This window comes from Trematomus bernacchii, unplaced genomic scaffold (assembly GCF_902827165.1).
Source record: "Trematomus bernacchii unplaced genomic scaffold, fTreBer1.1, whole genome shotgun sequence".
Taxonomy (NCBI): Eukaryota; Metazoa; Chordata; class Actinopteri; order Perciformes; family Nototheniidae; genus Trematomus; species Trematomus bernacchii.
In genome coordinates, this window is record NW_022987821.1 from 3,789,156 (window position 1) to 3,805,402 (window position 16,247).

General features: G+C 37.9%; 4 protein-coding genes and 1 long non-coding RNA gene across 8 annotated transcripts in view; 1 reads left to right on the forward strand and 4 right to left on the reverse strand.

Annotated features, from left to right (window-relative positions):
- LOC117499160 (amyloid beta A4 precursor protein-binding family B member 1-interacting protein-like) overlaps positions 1–16,247 on the forward strand; it is a 611,089-nt gene that overhangs the window by 231,851 nt on the left and 362,991 nt on the right. The window lies entirely within an intron of this gene.
- Positions 3,690–6,323, reverse strand: LOC117499157 (B- and T-lymphocyte attenuator-like). Of its 2 annotated transcripts, none has more exons than XM_034151506.1 (6): positions 5,893–6,323; positions 5,217–5,429; positions 4,964–5,008; positions 4,702–4,839; positions 4,583–4,617; positions 3,690–4,138 (listed from the first exon to the last, which is right to left on the reverse strand). In XM_034151506.1, exons 1-5 carry the CDS (start codon positions 5,966–5,968, stop codon positions 4,583–4,585), a joined length of 507 nt encoding a protein of 168 aa, XP_034007397.1. In that variant the 5' UTR covers positions 5,969–6,323; the 3' UTR covers positions 3,690–4,138. The 2 variants fall into 2 exon arrangements, with proteins under 2 accessions (XP_034007397.1, XP_034007396.1); XM_034151505.1 differs by having other exon boundaries at positions 5,217–5,531; positions 5,893–6,311.
- Positions 6,751–9,296, reverse strand: LOC117499152 (B- and T-lymphocyte attenuator-like). The gene is made up of 6 exons (XM_034151497.1): positions 8,900–9,296; positions 8,232–8,540; positions 8,019–8,063; positions 7,776–7,895; positions 7,657–7,691; positions 6,751–7,208 (listed from the first exon to the last, which is right to left on the reverse strand). The coding sequence occupies exons 1-6, from the start codon at positions 8,973–8,975 to the stop codon at positions 7,140–7,142; spliced, it is 654 nt and encodes a 217-aa protein (XP_034007388.1). The 5' UTR covers positions 8,976–9,296; the 3' UTR covers positions 6,751–7,139.
- Positions 9,581–11,609, reverse strand: LOC117499171. The gene is made up of 2 exons (XR_004557672.1): positions 10,030–11,609; positions 9,581–9,903 (listed from the first exon to the last, which is right to left on the reverse strand). It is a non-coding gene; the product is annotated as an uncharacterized LOC117499171 (long non-coding RNA).
- On the reverse strand, positions 11,866–15,246 carry LOC117499143. 2 transcript variants are annotated; one of them, XM_034151477.1, is made up of 6 exons: positions 14,821–15,245; positions 13,141–13,449; positions 12,928–12,972; positions 12,684–12,803; positions 12,567–12,601; positions 11,866–12,459 (listed from the first exon to the last, which is right to left on the reverse strand). In XM_034151477.1, the coding sequence occupies exons 1-6, from the start codon at positions 14,915–14,917 to the stop codon at positions 12,130–12,132; spliced, it is 936 nt and encodes a 311-aa protein (XP_034007368.1). In that variant the 5' UTR covers positions 14,918–15,245; the 3' UTR covers positions 11,866–12,129. The 2 variants fall into 2 exon arrangements, with proteins under 2 accessions (XP_034007368.1, XP_034007369.1); XM_034151478.1 differs by lacking the exon at positions 12,928–12,972 and having other exon boundaries at positions 14,821–15,246.

Genomic DNA, 16,247 nt, shown 5'->3' on the forward strand with positions numbered 1-16,247 from the left:
GTGTGTGTGTGTGTGTGTGTGTGTGTGTGTGTGTGTGTGTGTGTGTGTGTGTGTGTGTGTGTGTGTGTGTGTGTGTGTGTGTGTGTGTGTGTGTGTGTGTGTGTGTGTGTGTGTGTGTGTGTGTGTGTGTGTGTGTGTGTGTGGTACAGTATTTCATGACTTGCAGAGCTTCCATGTAGGGAGCATCACTGTAAGAATGTAACTTTTTATTTTTGAAAATATTAATTTTGACTTTATAGAAAAGTCGTTAATATCTTGTTTATCAGGAAAAAATATATATTTTCTATTAACAACTGATTTATGGTTTTACAGTAACTTTATATGTATATAAAGAGGATGTTGAGTGTTAACAGAAACCTTCGCTAAATTGTCTACCTGCTGTTTTATTTTTTCTTTAACCATGTTTTTAGTGTTATTGTGTTCTTTTGAAACAGTATTCAACTGTTTAGTATCCATAACAGTTGAGTTTCATGTGAAGATAAATTGAAGTTAGAAGTGGATCAGAAATAAAAAACCTAAGACTGTTCAGCTTTTGTTTCACTGCTTTGGAGATATTGAGTACAAATAAAATATGTTTGGTTAGAAATTATACCTCGAATTTCTGATTGAATTTGCAGAAATGTGATTCTTTCCACACTATGGGTAAATAACGTTACACAATACAAAACTCATTCCCTCCACAGCCCACTCCCAACACGTCAAATGTCATAATTCTTATCGCAGGTTTTATTTGAGTGAGTCAGTTGTGAGTCACGGAGGAATTGAGTTTCACACCCAAATTAATCATTTGGAAAACACATTGTTAAACAAGAGTTCAACGTCAAGTCAACAGGATGCAATTGCTTTCATTGTTCCTTAGAGTAGCATTTCCTTAAATAGTTCATATTTATTTATTTAATATTCTCATTGTATCCTTATTGCTATTTCATTCTTGTTTCATTTAGTCCTGTGTTGGTATTAAGCATTCTTATTAATCACAGTTATATGTTACTCTTGTGGAGGAAACTTCTGTGTAGCAATGCATGGAGTCACCGACTCAGGAAGGAGACACGGTGAGAGTTGGAGCTTTGATGTCAAACACTGATGGGTTTATTCAGAGTATTCGGCCGGAGGATTCACATCACAAATCAAAGAGTCAGAGGTTCTGACTACACGGTAGAGTTGCCACGTCAATTCTGAAGAGCCTCTCTCTATGTTAGACCTTTTAACTGGTTCACAGAGAATCAACATCTCTGAAGGAGTAGACTAAACAGCTGGGAACACTGAGCCACCTGCGTCCGACACTCATGGCCTCAAAGATTTCACATCTTAGAGTCCACAAACACCGATAAAGAAGTGCCTCAGCGTTCTCACAACAATTACCATTCGTGCCAGACAAGTTGACCGGTCACAAACTGGTGACAACAACACATATGGCACCAATGCCTTTCCTTAAAGGAGATAACAGACGTCAGAGTAGATCATAAAACGTCACAGAGCAAAAGGTTAGATATCTAGAAGAATTATTCCCTAACAACTCTGTTTTCAATGGGAAGATGAGTTAGTATTGTTTTTATTTTAGTTTTGTGAAGCCCTTTGAGTAGAAATTGCTATATATATAGGTGAAAATGCTCATTGATAAAAGAAAAAGGCTTATCAGGAGGAGACTGTGAGCTTATCTTGAGTGGATTTCATAATAAAAGCACAAGTGTTTTCTTGTTTTGTTCTTTAAGGACTTTTACACTGATAAGAAATAAGGATTTCACCTACTTGACATTTCCCCAAAGTGTTTATGAAATGAGCTCTGCGGTCTGAATTGAACCATTGTGACATTTTTTATGTAAATTGACATGTTTTCCCCTTCAGTTTCCACATTCCTCACAATGCCAGGAAGGGGTGAGTGGTTCCTTTGTTTCTTGGAGGCACTGGGTGGCATTTGACATATTTATATTGACTGCTATCAGTGAAGCCACAGATTGACTATTCATTTAAAAATGGAGGCTTATGTGGAGGAATCCGTTCTAACCTAGGTTGGATGATTAATTTCAGGGTTAATGCCTTAATGGAGGCACACTGAAAGGAAATAAAAAATATGTATGGCTTTGTTTCAGTAAAGTTATAAAATATCTGCCTTTTTAATACATAAGCCAGAGTGTTGCTGTTACACCACTAGATGGCGGCCATGTTTAATTAAGTTTCACCCTTGTTCAAAGGTTTTAGTTTCAGAATCAGAATCGTTTTTATTACTTGCATTGCATTAATGTAATGCATAATATTGTTATACACTTTTCTCCACTTGCAGTACACTGCCCCAAAATAACATAATAAACATTTAATAAAAGCTAGAAGCAGACCCATGCACACAGTTGTTGTACACTAAAGGGAAACAAGTCTCTACCTGCATGTGACATGATGGTGGGCGATGCAGTTGTTGGGTGGGGTGTTAGAAGTGTGTGTTTGCTCCATAGACTGTATATATAAGGTTTGCACGCAATGCAGCAATGTACGTGAAATGTGTAGCACTTTCAAAACCACAGAGTAGCACATCCCACAGGCCACGCTCTTCCATGTGCTTCACTTGCAGCCTTTCAATAAATCTGTTTTTATCATGTTTTTAGCTATTTAACCAGCTGGTACTTTCCCTTTACACAGATTGTATTCATGATAAAAGCTTAAAAAACATTATCAGACAATCAGTGTGGTTACAGCTTTGTTGCCACAAAATGTTCACTCAATATGTGTTCTGGAATCAATATGTGGCTTATGTTATTATATAAATATTGTGTCTAGGTGTCAAGCTTATTGGAGGTACATTTTATAAACTTAAATGAGGCAAATCATTTTTAAATTATGTTATTTTAATTGTCTTTAGTTATTGCTAGCTTTGCTCTTGTACACATTGGAGACCAAGTTGAGCAATCTCTTTATTATTGTCTTTAAAAGGTTTGTATTGTTGTAGAAATGACTCTCAGAATTATTCTTCACACGAGGGGGCCTGTGGTAATTTCAGGTTCAGTTTTTATTGACACTAGCTGGTTTCAGTCTGAAGTGAAAGGTGCCATTTCCTGGATTCAAGTGGATCTTTGCTTGAGGTAAAATCAAAACAACACAATGGTTTGTGCTCCAAACATACATGTACTTAAACACCTGTTTGTTAGCGGTGAGTAATACTGAATAATGGCATTGGAATACATTCAATCAAATGCTAACAATGCTAACACAATTAGCACCAACATTCAACAAATAATTATGTTTGGTGTGCAAAAACTTGCATTTAATGATTTAATGTATTTTTTTGTTCTTAATCTTCTTTTAATAGGAATGTTTAAGCTAACTTTCACCGTCGTTTTTAAGCTAAACAAGTAGCTAATTTAGCTTACTAGCAGAAAGCTAGCTTTTACCGATGTTTATGTGTTTATGTGACGTTTGGTTTTAATTCTGCTTCCTGTTTGTCCTTCAACAGACTTTCTACTACCAAAAGCACAACTGATACTGTAGGCAAGAAGAAACGCTACTTGAACAGAGGTACACACACACACACACACACACACTCACACACACACACACACACACACACACACACACACACACACACACACACACACACACACACAGTTAGATCTAGACAAATGGGACATTTCACAATGTGTTATTACAGCTTAAAGGCAAAATCAATATTCTATATATATTCATTTAAGACAGGAAACACATCATTAGGAAGAGATGTAATTTATTTACCATAAAAATACAAAATATGATAATAAAGCCAAGCAATGGTTAACACAAATCAGTAAAACTGTGAATAAATCAGATATAAGTTACAAGTTACAAATACTTGAAGTGAATTGGTTTTTCAGATTTGGTGGTTTTAAAGCACATACTTCAAGAGATTCAAAGGTGTATTGACATAACATATACACAACTACGGTGTAATTATGTAAAGTATGAACACTTAGATCGCATTTTCCTCAACAGTGCAATTTACAAGACATAACAAATTAAGTATATAAAAACAAAACAATAATGAAGGTCATTTGCATGTTTTGTAGGTTATTTTTGTCCACAAAGGTCTTTGAGATGGTGGCACAGATTAAATTCTTCTTGGCGAGGGCTGGAGGCTGCCATGTGGTATGGGTTTCTCGGCTGGGATTGCAATGTACTGCAAACATTCAAAGCATTTATTTTGTTAAAATATGTCTCAATATAAAATTGGTTTAAAGCCTTTTTCTCAAATGAATTCCAGAAGATATCAGGAGAACCTGGTCTGGACAGTTTCTCGTACAGTATACTGGAAATACTTTGTTTAGTTGAGGTGAAGGGCAGCATCTAGGTAATGCGTGCATAAGGCCCAACATGGTCACAAAGTCGCTGTTTGTATTCAATCATAACAGTCCAGACTCTTTCTGTGCCTTGAATTTGACTGACAATTTCGGCATCGGCCCTTACGGGTAGTTGTTGTCTTTCCACTTAGACGGTGAGCAACTCTATGTATTCACTTCTGGGCTAAATCAGACATTACTCCAAGCAAATCTGCTTCGGGGAATGTATAATTCCACAGTTTCATTGCACGTATGAAAGGAGTTGAAATGTATCCTTGTCTTACCTAGATTTCAGTTTGCGTCTCGTTCTTTGATTCGCCTGCATGATGAAATGTTTGGGTAATTAGTCACTGTTCATAAAAGCACAATGATTTCCTGTATGGCATATTTATTCACCTCTTACCTTGACACCGACACATCAATACTACAGATATGATTATGGCTATGATGATGAACGGCACGATCCCAGCAGCAAAGTACATGTACGTCCATGAATTCACTGTGGGTTCAGAATTCACTGTGGGTTCAGAATTTGTGCTACCTGCAAGAAAGAGAGGACATGTCACTCAATGTGAAAGAGTTTATAATTTTTACACCTAAGCAATACAGACGATAAGCAGTATTCAGGTTCAAATTAAGATGTGAGGAGCATGTTTCTTACTTACTCTCATTTTTCTGTGGAACAGTGGTACGCCCACGTCCATCATCAACTATAACACAATACAGAGCGCACCCTAAGTCTTACTGGTGTGAATACAAACTTTATCGATAACATTTGTTCATTTATTATACAAATACAGATAAATACTAGTATTTTAAACGTGTGATTAATTCATCAATGTGTGCAGTGTGAAAACCAATTTCTTGAGTCACTTTTGTGTAGATGTGTTAAAGGACAAAATAAAAAAAAACACTCACCATTGACGAAGACATTGATGTTATGACTGTTACTGCCTCCACTTTGACACTGATACCCACCAGAGTCAGTTAGACGTATTTTGTGAAAGATCAGAAATGATCTCCCTTCTAATATGTCTATAAATTCCCACTCCGTTTGAATGTGACTGCTGCTGCTGACGGTGAAAGGGACATCTGTTTTCTCACGTTTAAACCAGTTGACCGTTGGTTGGGCTTTTTCACAGAAGACAACTTCACATTTAATCTCAAGATATTCTCCAGCGACAGCTTTATAAGATGTATTTCGGAGTACTCTAGTTTCAATGAGACATTCGTCTGCAAAATAACAAAAAACACACAAAGAATCCATTTGCTGAATGTTTAGTTTTATATGAATATATGAAATAATTATAAATATATACATTTCTGTTTTTGGACTTTTGGGGGATATTTAATACACATATATGTATATGTATAAATATTAAAGTTGTAGCTGTATACATTTAATCACAATTACAATACAAATAATTAATGTAAAAAATCCAGGTGTAAAATGCTTCGGCTTCGGCTTCCACCTTTACGTTCAGTATACATTTGCTTACTATTAACCTACTTTTTCAGTTTAAATTGAAGAGGTTGTACCTTTATACACAGTACACAAACATTGAAATAAGTCAATATGCTAAAAAAGACTTACCGTCAGCGTTTAAGGTGAGAAGCAGCCCTGCCCAGATGCACACATGCAGGATGATCCAGCAGATGTTCGCTCTCATGATGGGAACACTTTCAGCTGCTGAAGTACAGCTTTACAATCCTTTACTTTAACTTCATACCTCTGTCTTCATAACCGAGCCTTGTGTCGATCTGTGCACATTGACTGAGTCTTCATCACTTATTTGCAGTGTCTGTGGTTCACACTCTTCAAGCTGACGTCCTCCCCCCCCTCTCCTTTCCTTCCATCTTCCTGTCCTGCAAACCTCTGCAGCCTTGTGCACAACTTTAACTGCAAAATCTACATATATTAATAGTTAGAATGCTTCAAGTGTACTTTGTGAATATTGGGATCAATATTTCACTTTGCTAATGAGCTCGATACTCATGTTGTTTTAAGCTTAACACGTTACTGGCTTAAGCTAATATTAAATGTGAAGAACCTTTCATTTTCTTTCACTTTTACAAATGTTTATGCCGTGTGGTTTTACTTCTGTTTCCTTTTGTCATTCGACAGTCTTTCCACTTCAAAAAGCACAGCCACACACACACACACACACACACACACACACACACACACACACACACACACAAACACCCACACACAGCCACACACACACACACACACACACACACACACACACACACACACACACACACACACACACACACACACACACACACACACACACACACACTCTGTTAGATCTAAACAAATGGGACATTTCACTGTTCATGTGTACAGCTTAAAGGCAACATCAACACTCTATATATATTCATTTATGACAGGAAACACATCATTATGAAGAAATGTAATTTAATTTGTCAATGTATACATTTTAAGTAAATGAAAAGCAAAGTAATAATTTCCAAATGATTTACCATAAAAATACAAAATATGATAATAAAGCCAAGCAATGGTTAACACAAATCAGTAAAACTGTGAATAAATCAGATATAAGTTACAAGTTACAAATACTTGAAGTGAATTGGTTTTTCAGATTTGGTGGTTTTAAAGCACATACTTCAAGAGATTCAAAGGTGTATTGACATAACATATACACAACTACAGTGTGATTATGTAAAGTATGAACACTTAGATCGCATTTTCCTCAACAGTGCAATTTACAAGACATAAAAAATTAAGTATATAATAAACAACAATAATGAAGGTCATTTGCATGTTTTGTAGGTTATTTTTGTCCACAAGGGTCTTTGAGATGGTGGCACAGATTAAATTCTTCTTGGCGAGGGCTGGAGGCTGCCGTGTGGTATGGGTTTCTCGGCTGGGATTGCAATGTACTGCAAACATTCAAAAAAAGCATTTATTTTGTTAAAATATGTCTCAATATAAAATTGGTTTAAAGCCTTTTTCTCAAATGAATTCCAGAAGATATCAGGAGAACCTGGCCTGGACAGTTTCTCGTACAGTATACTGGAAATACTTTGTTTAGTTGAGGTGAAGGGCAGCATCTAGGTAATGCGTGCATAAGGCCCAACATGGTCACAAAGTCGCTGTTTGTATTCAATCATAACAGTCCAGACTCTTTCTGTGCCTTGAACTTGACTGACAATTTCGGCATCGGCCCTTACGGGTAGTTGTTGTCTTTCCACTTAGACGGTGAGCAACTCTATGTATTCACTTCTGGGCTAAATCAGATATTACTCCAAGCAAATCTGCTTCGGGGAATGTATAATTCCACAGTTTCATTGCACGTATGAAAGGGGTTGAAATGTATCCTTGTCTTACCTGGACTTCAGTTTGCGTCTCGTTCTTTGATTCGCCTGCATGATGACATTTTTGGATAGTTAGCCACTGTTTATAAAAGCACAATGATTTCCTGTATGGCATATTTATTCACCTCTTACCTTGACACCGACACATCAATACTACAGATATGATTATGGGTATGATGATGAACGGCACGATCCCAGCAGCAAAGTACATGTACGTCCATGAATTCACTGTGGGTTCAGAATTTGTGCTACCTGCAAGAAAGAGAGGGCATTTTACTCAATGTGAAAGAGTTTATGAATTTAAACCTAAGCAATACAGACGATAAGCAGTATTCAGGTTCAAATTAAGATGTGAGGAGCATGTTTCTGACTTACTCTCATTTTTCTGTGGAACAGTGGTACGCCCACGTCCATCATCAACTATAACACAATACAGAGTGCACCCTAAGTCTTACTGGTGTGAATACAAACTTTATAGATAACATTTGTTCATTTATTATTCAATAATTTAGTAATAAGAGCAACACAATGTAAAGATATAAGTCAGTTCTGTGTCAATGCTTTAACAGTTTGAAAATTCCCACTCACCATTGACGAAGACGTTGATGTAATGACTGCTACTGTCTCCACTTTTACACTGATACTCACCAGAGTCATTTAGACGTATATTGGGAAAGACCAGAATTGATAACCCTTCTGATTTGTTTATAGGTTTCCACTGCGTTTGAATGTGACTGCTGCTGCTGATGTTGGTTTGGTTGGAATCTGGTTTAATCCAGTCGACCGTTGGTTGGGCTTCTTCACAGAAGACAACTTTACATTCAATCTCAAGTTGTTCTCCAACAACAGCTTTATAAGATGTATTCACGTGTACTTGAACTTCAATGTAACATTCGTCTGCAAAATAACAAAAAACACAAAGAATCCATTTGCTGAATGTTTAGTTTTATATGAATGCATGAAATAATTATAAAAATATACACTTGTGTTATTGGACTTTTGGGGGATATTTAATACACATATATGTATATGTATAAATATTAAAGTTGTAGCTGTATACATTTAATACAAATTACAATACAAAATAATTAATGTAAAAGATCCAGGTGTAAAATGCTGAGGCATCGGCTTCCACCTTTTCGTTCAGTATACATTTACTTACTTGAACCTACTTTTTCAGTTTAAATTGAAGAGGTTGTACCTTTATACACGGTACACACACATTGAAATAACTCAATTTGCTTAAAAAGTCTTACCGTCAGCGTTTAAGGTGAGAAGCAGCCCTGCCCAGATGCACACATGCAGGATGATCCAGCAGATGTTCGCTCTCATGATGGGAACACTTTCAGCTGCTGAAGTACAGCTTTACAATCCTTTACTTTAAATTCATACCTCTGTCTTCATAACCGAGCCTTGTGTCGATCTGTTCATTGACCGAGTCTTCATCACTTATTTGCAGTGTCTGTGGTTCAGCCTCTTCATGCTGACGTCCTCCCCCCCCTCTCCTTTCCTTCCATCTTCCTGTCCTGCAAACTTCTGTAGCCTTGTGCACAGCGGTGAGGTAATGCAAAGAGCATATATTAATATTTCGGTGTACGGAAATAGCTTTATAATGATGACTTTAATGCACCTGTCCTCCCTGTTGCATTGCATATGTATTTTTTTAAACTGCAAAATCTACAGGAACACGTTACTGGCTTAAGCTAATATTAAATGTAAAAAACCTTGTGGTTTTAATTCTGTTTCCTTTTTGTCACTCGACAGTCTTTCCACTTCAAAAAGCACAGCCACACACACACGCACGCACACACACACACACACACACACACACACACACACACACACACACACACACACACACACACACAAATGTCCCTTCTGTGTTATTACAGCTGGATTTACACAATACCAAAAGAATAAAAAATAAAGGCAACATCTATATTCAATATATATTTTATTTTTGACAGTAAACACCATTATGAAGAAAGATATTATATATTGTCAACAGTAAAAAATAAATACATTTCAAGGCCATGAAAACACAATTACAAGTTACAGATTTGATTGTTTTAAATGCACACACATTGGGACTACTGGTCGTTATCATAGAAGTGAGTGGCATGCAAGGCATCATAGTTCTGAGGGCTCGGATGTGTTGTGTCCTCGGATGCTCCTGCACAAATAATTAGCATTATGGATAAAAACACCACGGCCCCAAAAATGCGGATTGTGGAATACCAAGATCTCAATTCTTGCTTCTCTGCAAGATAAAAAAGGATTTCAAATGTAAAATGAATAGTTGTTAAAGACAATGATTGTTTTGACCCATATAATGCATGTAAATGAGCCTTTTCAGAATAGGAGAGAGTGAATAAAGTTTTCGTACTCGGTTTTTCAGGCTCCATTACGTCCCCTGAAAAGCATTCACATTGTTTACTTTCCACAACAAAGGTGACTTTATATCTTCAATATGATTATTATAGGCAATAGTAAAGGCCTGCAACAACACATTATGTATCAGCAAGGCATTTTGTAATAATCTAACACAAAATAAATACATTTTTACTTCATTATGTACCAAATAGACCTGCATTTTGTATAATAATCTATTGCATCTTGTAATAAACCCCCAGAATGCAATATAAAATACATTCCCCTGCGTTGTGTTGTTTGCAGGGTAGGTGATGCATGCAATATGTGGATGTCTTTATCTGTTAATGTGTTTTAAAAGGCTATGAACACAATGACCCTTTATGTAGTCATTAGATCTGAATGAGCAATAACTAAATAATTAGATCACAGATAAGCTATTGGTTTGTTTCTCACGCTGCAGCTGCAGACCTCTAACTGTAAAATCAGGTCAGCGACTCAGACGTGATGTTTTTGTGGTCATTGCACCTTTTCTTTTAACCTTGAGATTTGTGCTACTTCCTTCCACGTTAGATATGTTTAAGTTAACATTACCGACTGTCAGAGATTGTAGCCATGGCTCGGATTGAGACTGCAAATCCCCAAAAAGCGGGGCATTTTCTTTTTGGAAAGTGCCATTCAATGCGGCCGAAATTCAAAGCGAATGAGCTCCAATGTCTTTGATAGTGATATTACAAATAATACATAATTACATTGCTGTTCTGCCCTTTTCCAGGAGGAGGAATATAATGCCGAAACACATTTTATGTCATTTCTAGTCCCTGATATCTTTGTATTAGAAGAATGGCTAATATGTTCCATCAACCTCTACCTCCACTTACACAATCTATAACTTAAATTACTGCAATACAGATCCAATTTCTATATTGTATTACAGTTTGACAGCCATTCATTGGTCTCCACTCAAATGGACGCTCATGTATTTTACCCTTCCTTCTCGAATTATAACCTCATTCACATTCTATGCAGTTTCTTTTTCTGTAGGTTTTTAACGCTGCCCTTTTGAGTATTTAGCTGTAGATTGAATAACAAAAACGTACCATTCAGAGTGAAGAGGGGCTCTACTAGTAAGGATGCAATAAGGACGGTCAGGCAGTAGTGAGGTCTCATGGTGGTCTCGAGTACTATCACAGCAGCAACTGTTGTAAATGATTACCTTGTTTAATTTACTTCCTGCTTTCAATCACCTAGATCGTCCCACCTACCCAACATACACACCACAGTACACCAGAGGAAATGTAATGAGCACACACACTCAGAAGCGTGTCAGCAGTGATCACATATGTTCTTAATTCAAATCAGACAGTTATAAATACACATTTGATTGCACAAAATAGGATAATAATTACATTCTCAAGTTCCTAAAGAAAGATTGTACAACACAACATTACAGGAGGTCAATCGTCATTCATATAGTCATGAAATGAGTCATATGGTCATACTTGCCAACCTTGAGACCTCAGAAATCGGGAGCATTTCCAAAACCACCGCGGGGGGGGGGTGCTAGTGGATCGCCGGAGCTGTATTAGATTAACATTAACATGCTTATTGTAGTTGTAAGTGCACTGCCTTGCGGCCTGTAGCACCATATGTGTGGGCTGGACCTGTATTTTACAGGAAAGGAGTGAGCAGAGGGTAGAATTGTCGATTCTTGATCTGTTTGCTGTGACTATCTTCCTCACCCTCTCAGACTTTCAGTTGCGCGCGCTACGCTACCATGGAAACCAAACAATGGTGTAGCTGTATTAAAGTCCGAGTGGAAACAGTCCTGAGTAAATCTGATTTTGTCAGAAATCGGGAGAAATGCGGGAGAAATATGACCCCGGGAGGAAACCGGGAGAGGGCAATGAAATCGGGAGTCTCCCGCGAAAATCGGGAGGGTTGGCAAGTATGCATATGGTACAGTTTGTAAACTCATGAAACTGTTATCAGATGTGATGTAACTCAACGGCAGTGTACATTCAAGTGTTGGATGTGCAACGTCACAAAACATTCAAAGACCCCGAGCAAATCCATGTCAGAAGAAGACTAAGGATTCTGTGAACATACTTTTAGTTTATTCTTTAACACGGATAGCTGCGTACTCTGATTGCTCCTCTGTGGGCCTCGGAGGCCGAGCAGCCCTGGCAGGAAGTTGATGGTTCAGAGCAGCGTACACAATCGAACTCCCCTCTTCCTCCGCCGTATTTCTTTGTCTCTCCCTGTCCCTGGTTATCACCCTGTAAACCGGGTTATTGTCTCTTGGTAAAGGAAGCTCATTGGGTTGTAAGGGCGGTGTTTTTGTCCGTAGGGATCTCCGGCATGGCGGCGCGGAGGGGCTTCCTCTTGGCGAGGGCTGGAGGCGGCCGTGTTGGAGGGGTTGCTCCACCATGGGGATTGCCATGTACTGCAAATAAGCATTTTCCAATGTTTGACAATGCTTTTGATTAGCCTTGATCTTGTCCCTCGAGTTCGACATCCACATTGGCATCTTACATTTGAAATGTGTCTTACCTGATTTTCTCTTGACGTTTCTTTCTTTGACTTCCCTGCAAGAGACATTTTGGAAGGATTAGTCATTGTTTTTTAAATCACAACATGTCCTGGATGGGATTTTGATTCACCTCCTACCTTTACACCCACGCATCGATACTACAGATATGATTATGACTATGATGATGAACGGCACGATCCCAGCTGCAAAGTACATGTACGTCCATGAATCCACTTTGGATTCAGTATTCGTGCTACCTGCAAGAAAGAGAGGAAATGTCACTCAATGTGAAAGAGTTTATGAATTTAAACCTAAGCAATACAGACAAGAAAGTAGTATTCAGGTTCAAATTAAGATGTGAAGAGCATGTTTCTGACTTACTCTCATTCTTTTGTGGAACAGTGGTACGCCCACGTCCATCATCAACTATAACACAATACAGAGTGCACCCTAAGTCTTACTGATATGAAGACAGACTTTATAGATAACATTTGTTCATTTATTATTCAATCATTTAGAAATAAGAGCTACACAATGTAAAGATGTAAGTCAGTTCTGTGTCAATGTTTTAAAAGTTTGAAAATTCCCACTCACCATTGACGAAGACGTTGATTAAATGACTGCTACTGTCTCCACTTTTACACTGATACACACCAGAGTCATTTAGACGTATATTGGGAAAGACCAGAATTGATATCCCTTCTGATTTGTTTATAAGTTTCCACTTCGTTTGAATGCGACTGCTGCTGCTGATGTTGGTTTGGTTGGAATCTGGTTTAATCCAGTCGACCGTTGGTGGGGCTTCTTCACAGAAGGCAACTTTACATTCAATCTCAAGTTGTTCTCCAACGACAGCTTTATAAGATGTATTCTCGTGTACTCTAGTTTCAATGAAGCATTCGTCTGCAAAATAACAAAAAACACACGCGTTATAGTTAAAAAAGTTCTTATTGTTAATTTATACTCTTTTGTGTGTTTCAGATGTAGATGTTGAAAACATTAGAAATCAAACAAAACTCAATGTGTCTATTTTTATATTAAAGACTGAATTGAAGCGGTTTATGACCTTAGATTTGTTTGGGCAATTCGTGGCTTTCAAGACTTTTGAAGAACACTTGACTTTTTGGGCAGTGTTGTTTTAAGCAGTTTCTTCTTCTTTTTTTACTTTTGTCTGTTGATTTTGAATCCCCAATATGACAGCAATGGCATGGCGGTTGTGGTTGACATATTACAGTAGTGCAATACGAACATCCAATATATAACAACTACAAAAACAACTACACAAACAGTCCGCTTGGTCTAGTCTGGAGAGCAAATTATTAAACTCACAGAAACAGACTGAAAATGTTGAATCCCACTTAAATGAAACCGTCTCTGGGAAATGTATACCCTTGTGTATGAATTTCACCTAGATGACCCTTAAATGACTGAATCAGTGAAGTGTGTAACATTTCTGAAAACTTGACGCCTGATACAACATTATTCGTAATCGTTGTGGTAGAAAACTCAGATTTTTTTATATAAAAAGTGACGTTTCAATGTTTTTTATGTTGTATTTTGTTAAGTTAATCCTCCTTCTGTCACACGTATGCTATACTTTATGTGCGTTGCGATAATAAAAGTCAATTTTCAGTTGTTGGTTGCTCACTGCCACCATCATAAGTCACTATTGAATAATACTCTGGCCTCAAACCACAAGGAAACAGTACCAAACCACAGCATCAACTAAAATAAATAAATGACACTGTGGTCGTATCAATAAATAAGATTTCACACTGCCATTTGACACCACTCTTATACAGTATGGCAAATGGGACACTTTCGAAACTAGAAACGAGATGTGGGTAGACTGATAAAGCTAGAACCTATGCTTTTTTGCCATGTTTTTAAATACATGTTATGTTTGTATGAAATCTCTAATTGTTTCCATTAAGCTCCCACAGGCATGAAAACACCCCATGATATGGAAATGACCTGAAAGAAGCATTTTAAGCAGAGAAGTTACAATTATCTTTCACATTCAAGACTTAGTTTCAAAGACAAGTAACAAAAGTATTATGTGACATGTTAAAAGAAGGTAGGAGATGGGCTAACTTGTTTCTGTAGTTGCATTTGAAGAGTTCCTGACCTTTTCTGGCCTCCACAGTATTAAAATAGTGGTCCCAATGCTGACTTTCACTGCAAAAGCCAGATTTAACACATAACAGACGTACGGAGGAAGGAGAAGTTGCACAGACACTTAGACGGCACAATATGCAGAAAAAAAAGACTTACCGTCAGCGTTTAAGGTGAGAAGCAGCTCTGCCCAGATGCACACATGAAGGATGGTGCAGCAGAGGTTCGGCCTCATGATGGGAAAACGTCCCGTCATCTTCCAGTCACAGTTAATCTAAGCTGGAGACGTTCCTCGGAGCACCTCATTATTAGTTTAAAACAGAGAAGTGCTGAAGCTTCGGCTGGAGCTACATGCTGCTTCCTCTTTCTACTCTCTGCTGCTCACTACCTTCTGACTCTTTCCCAGGGCGGTGGGTGCACTGGAGGGGAGCGAACGTCTGTGGGTGGTCTCACTTCTCTAAATGTTTCACTGCAGAAAAACATCTCAGGTTAGGGGGTTCCCACACTTTCAGGTGCTGATGTACAGCTTTAGCTTTACAGGTTGTAATACCTCTCTTTTCATATCCAAGCCTTTTTCGATCTGTGCACATTGACAGTCTTCATCACTTCTTTGCAGTGTCTGTGGTTCAGCCTCTTCAAGCTGACTTCCTCCCCCCTCTCCTTTCCTTTCATCTTCCTCTCCTGCAAACTTCTGCGGCCTTGTGCACAGCGGTGAGGTTACATAAGGATGCACGGTGCAGTGTTGGGTAGGTGGGGACGCTGTGGCCTTGTTTTTTAATGTCCAATCTGTTGATGTGTGTGTGTTTGTGGTTACTATCAGGCTAACACATCGGCCTGGATGGCTTACCTGTTAGTCCGCCTCATTCATGTTTTAAAAGCCCACTTTGATAGATAATACCTTTCTATTCAACAAAATGTTTATTTTATTCATATTTTTTTTAAAGAAGAATTATTAATGCATACTTACAGATGTCCAGTATTAAAATTGTACCACTTATACATGATTTAAACATATATCTTCATGTCCAAACAATATTATTAAAAAGCTTCACATAACACTGCGTCATTATTATTACATGTCACTTGTTAGACGCTTTTATCCAAAGCGACTTACATACTCAGTACTGTGGACAATCCCCACAGGAGCAATTTGGGGTGAAGTGTCTTGCCCAGGGACAAAATGACATCCTGACTGCAGTGGGGCTTGAACCTGTGACCCCCTGATCCGAACACCAATGCACAACCCACTACACCACACGCCTCCCTCATATTTTATAAACTGAAGAAAAAAAAGAAAATACTCAAATACAGTAAAAGTACATCAGATTTGTATAATACTTATACAACAATAGCTAAGCGATACTTAGGAGCTCACCTGCTGTTGTTTTAACCTGCACCCATCTGTACAGTATGCCTGTACCTCATGGGAAAAGATACAATTATTAAGTAAAGTAAGTAAAACAGAATAATTGTAATAATATAATAATGAAGTGAATTGATTGGAGTAAAGGAACAAACATATTTATTTCAGATGAAAAGAAAATCATCGTCATATTTTTTCTAGTACAACAGCGGCGACATGTGGC

Excerpts from the sequence above, each read along its gene's own strand:
- LOC117499157 (XM_034151505.1), bottom strand. The coding sequence starts at position 5,968 with ATGAGAGCGAACATCTGCTGGATCATCCTGCATGTGTGCATCTGGGCA. Across the intron at positions 5,009-5,216 it reads CATCAATGTCTTCGTCAATG|TTGATGATGGACGTGGGCGT; the intron begins GTGAGTGTTTTT and ends ATTGTGTTATAG. Across the intron at positions 4,618-4,701 it reads ATTGATGTGTCGGTGTCAAG|GCGAATCAAAGAACGAGACG; the intron begins GTAAGAGGTGAA and ends TTCATCATGCAG.
- LOC117499152 (XM_034151497.1), bottom strand. The coding sequence starts at position 8,975 with ATGAGAGCGAACATCTGCTGGATCATCCTGCATGTGTGCATCTGGGCA. Across the intron at positions 8,541-8,899 it reads TCTCACCTTAAACGCTGACG|ACGAATGTTACATTGAAGTT; the intron begins GTAAGACTTTTT and ends GTTATTTTGCAG. Across the intron at positions 7,692-7,775 it reads ATTGATGTGTCGGTGTCAAG|GCGAATCAAAGAACGAGACG; the intron begins GTAAGAGGTGAA and ends GTCATCATGCAG.
- LOC117499143 (XM_034151477.1), bottom strand. The coding sequence starts at position 14,917 with ATGACGGGACGTTTTCCCATCATGAGGCCGAACCTCTGCTGCACCATC. Across the intron at positions 12,804-12,927 it reads TGTTCCACAAAAGAATGAGA|GTAGCACGAATACTGAATCC; the intron begins GTAAGTCAGAAA and ends TCTTTCTTGCAG. Across the intron at positions 12,602-12,683 it reads ATCGATGCGTGGGTGTAAAG|GGAAGTCAAAGAAAGAAACG; the intron begins GTAGGAGGTGAA and ends TGTCTCTTGCAG.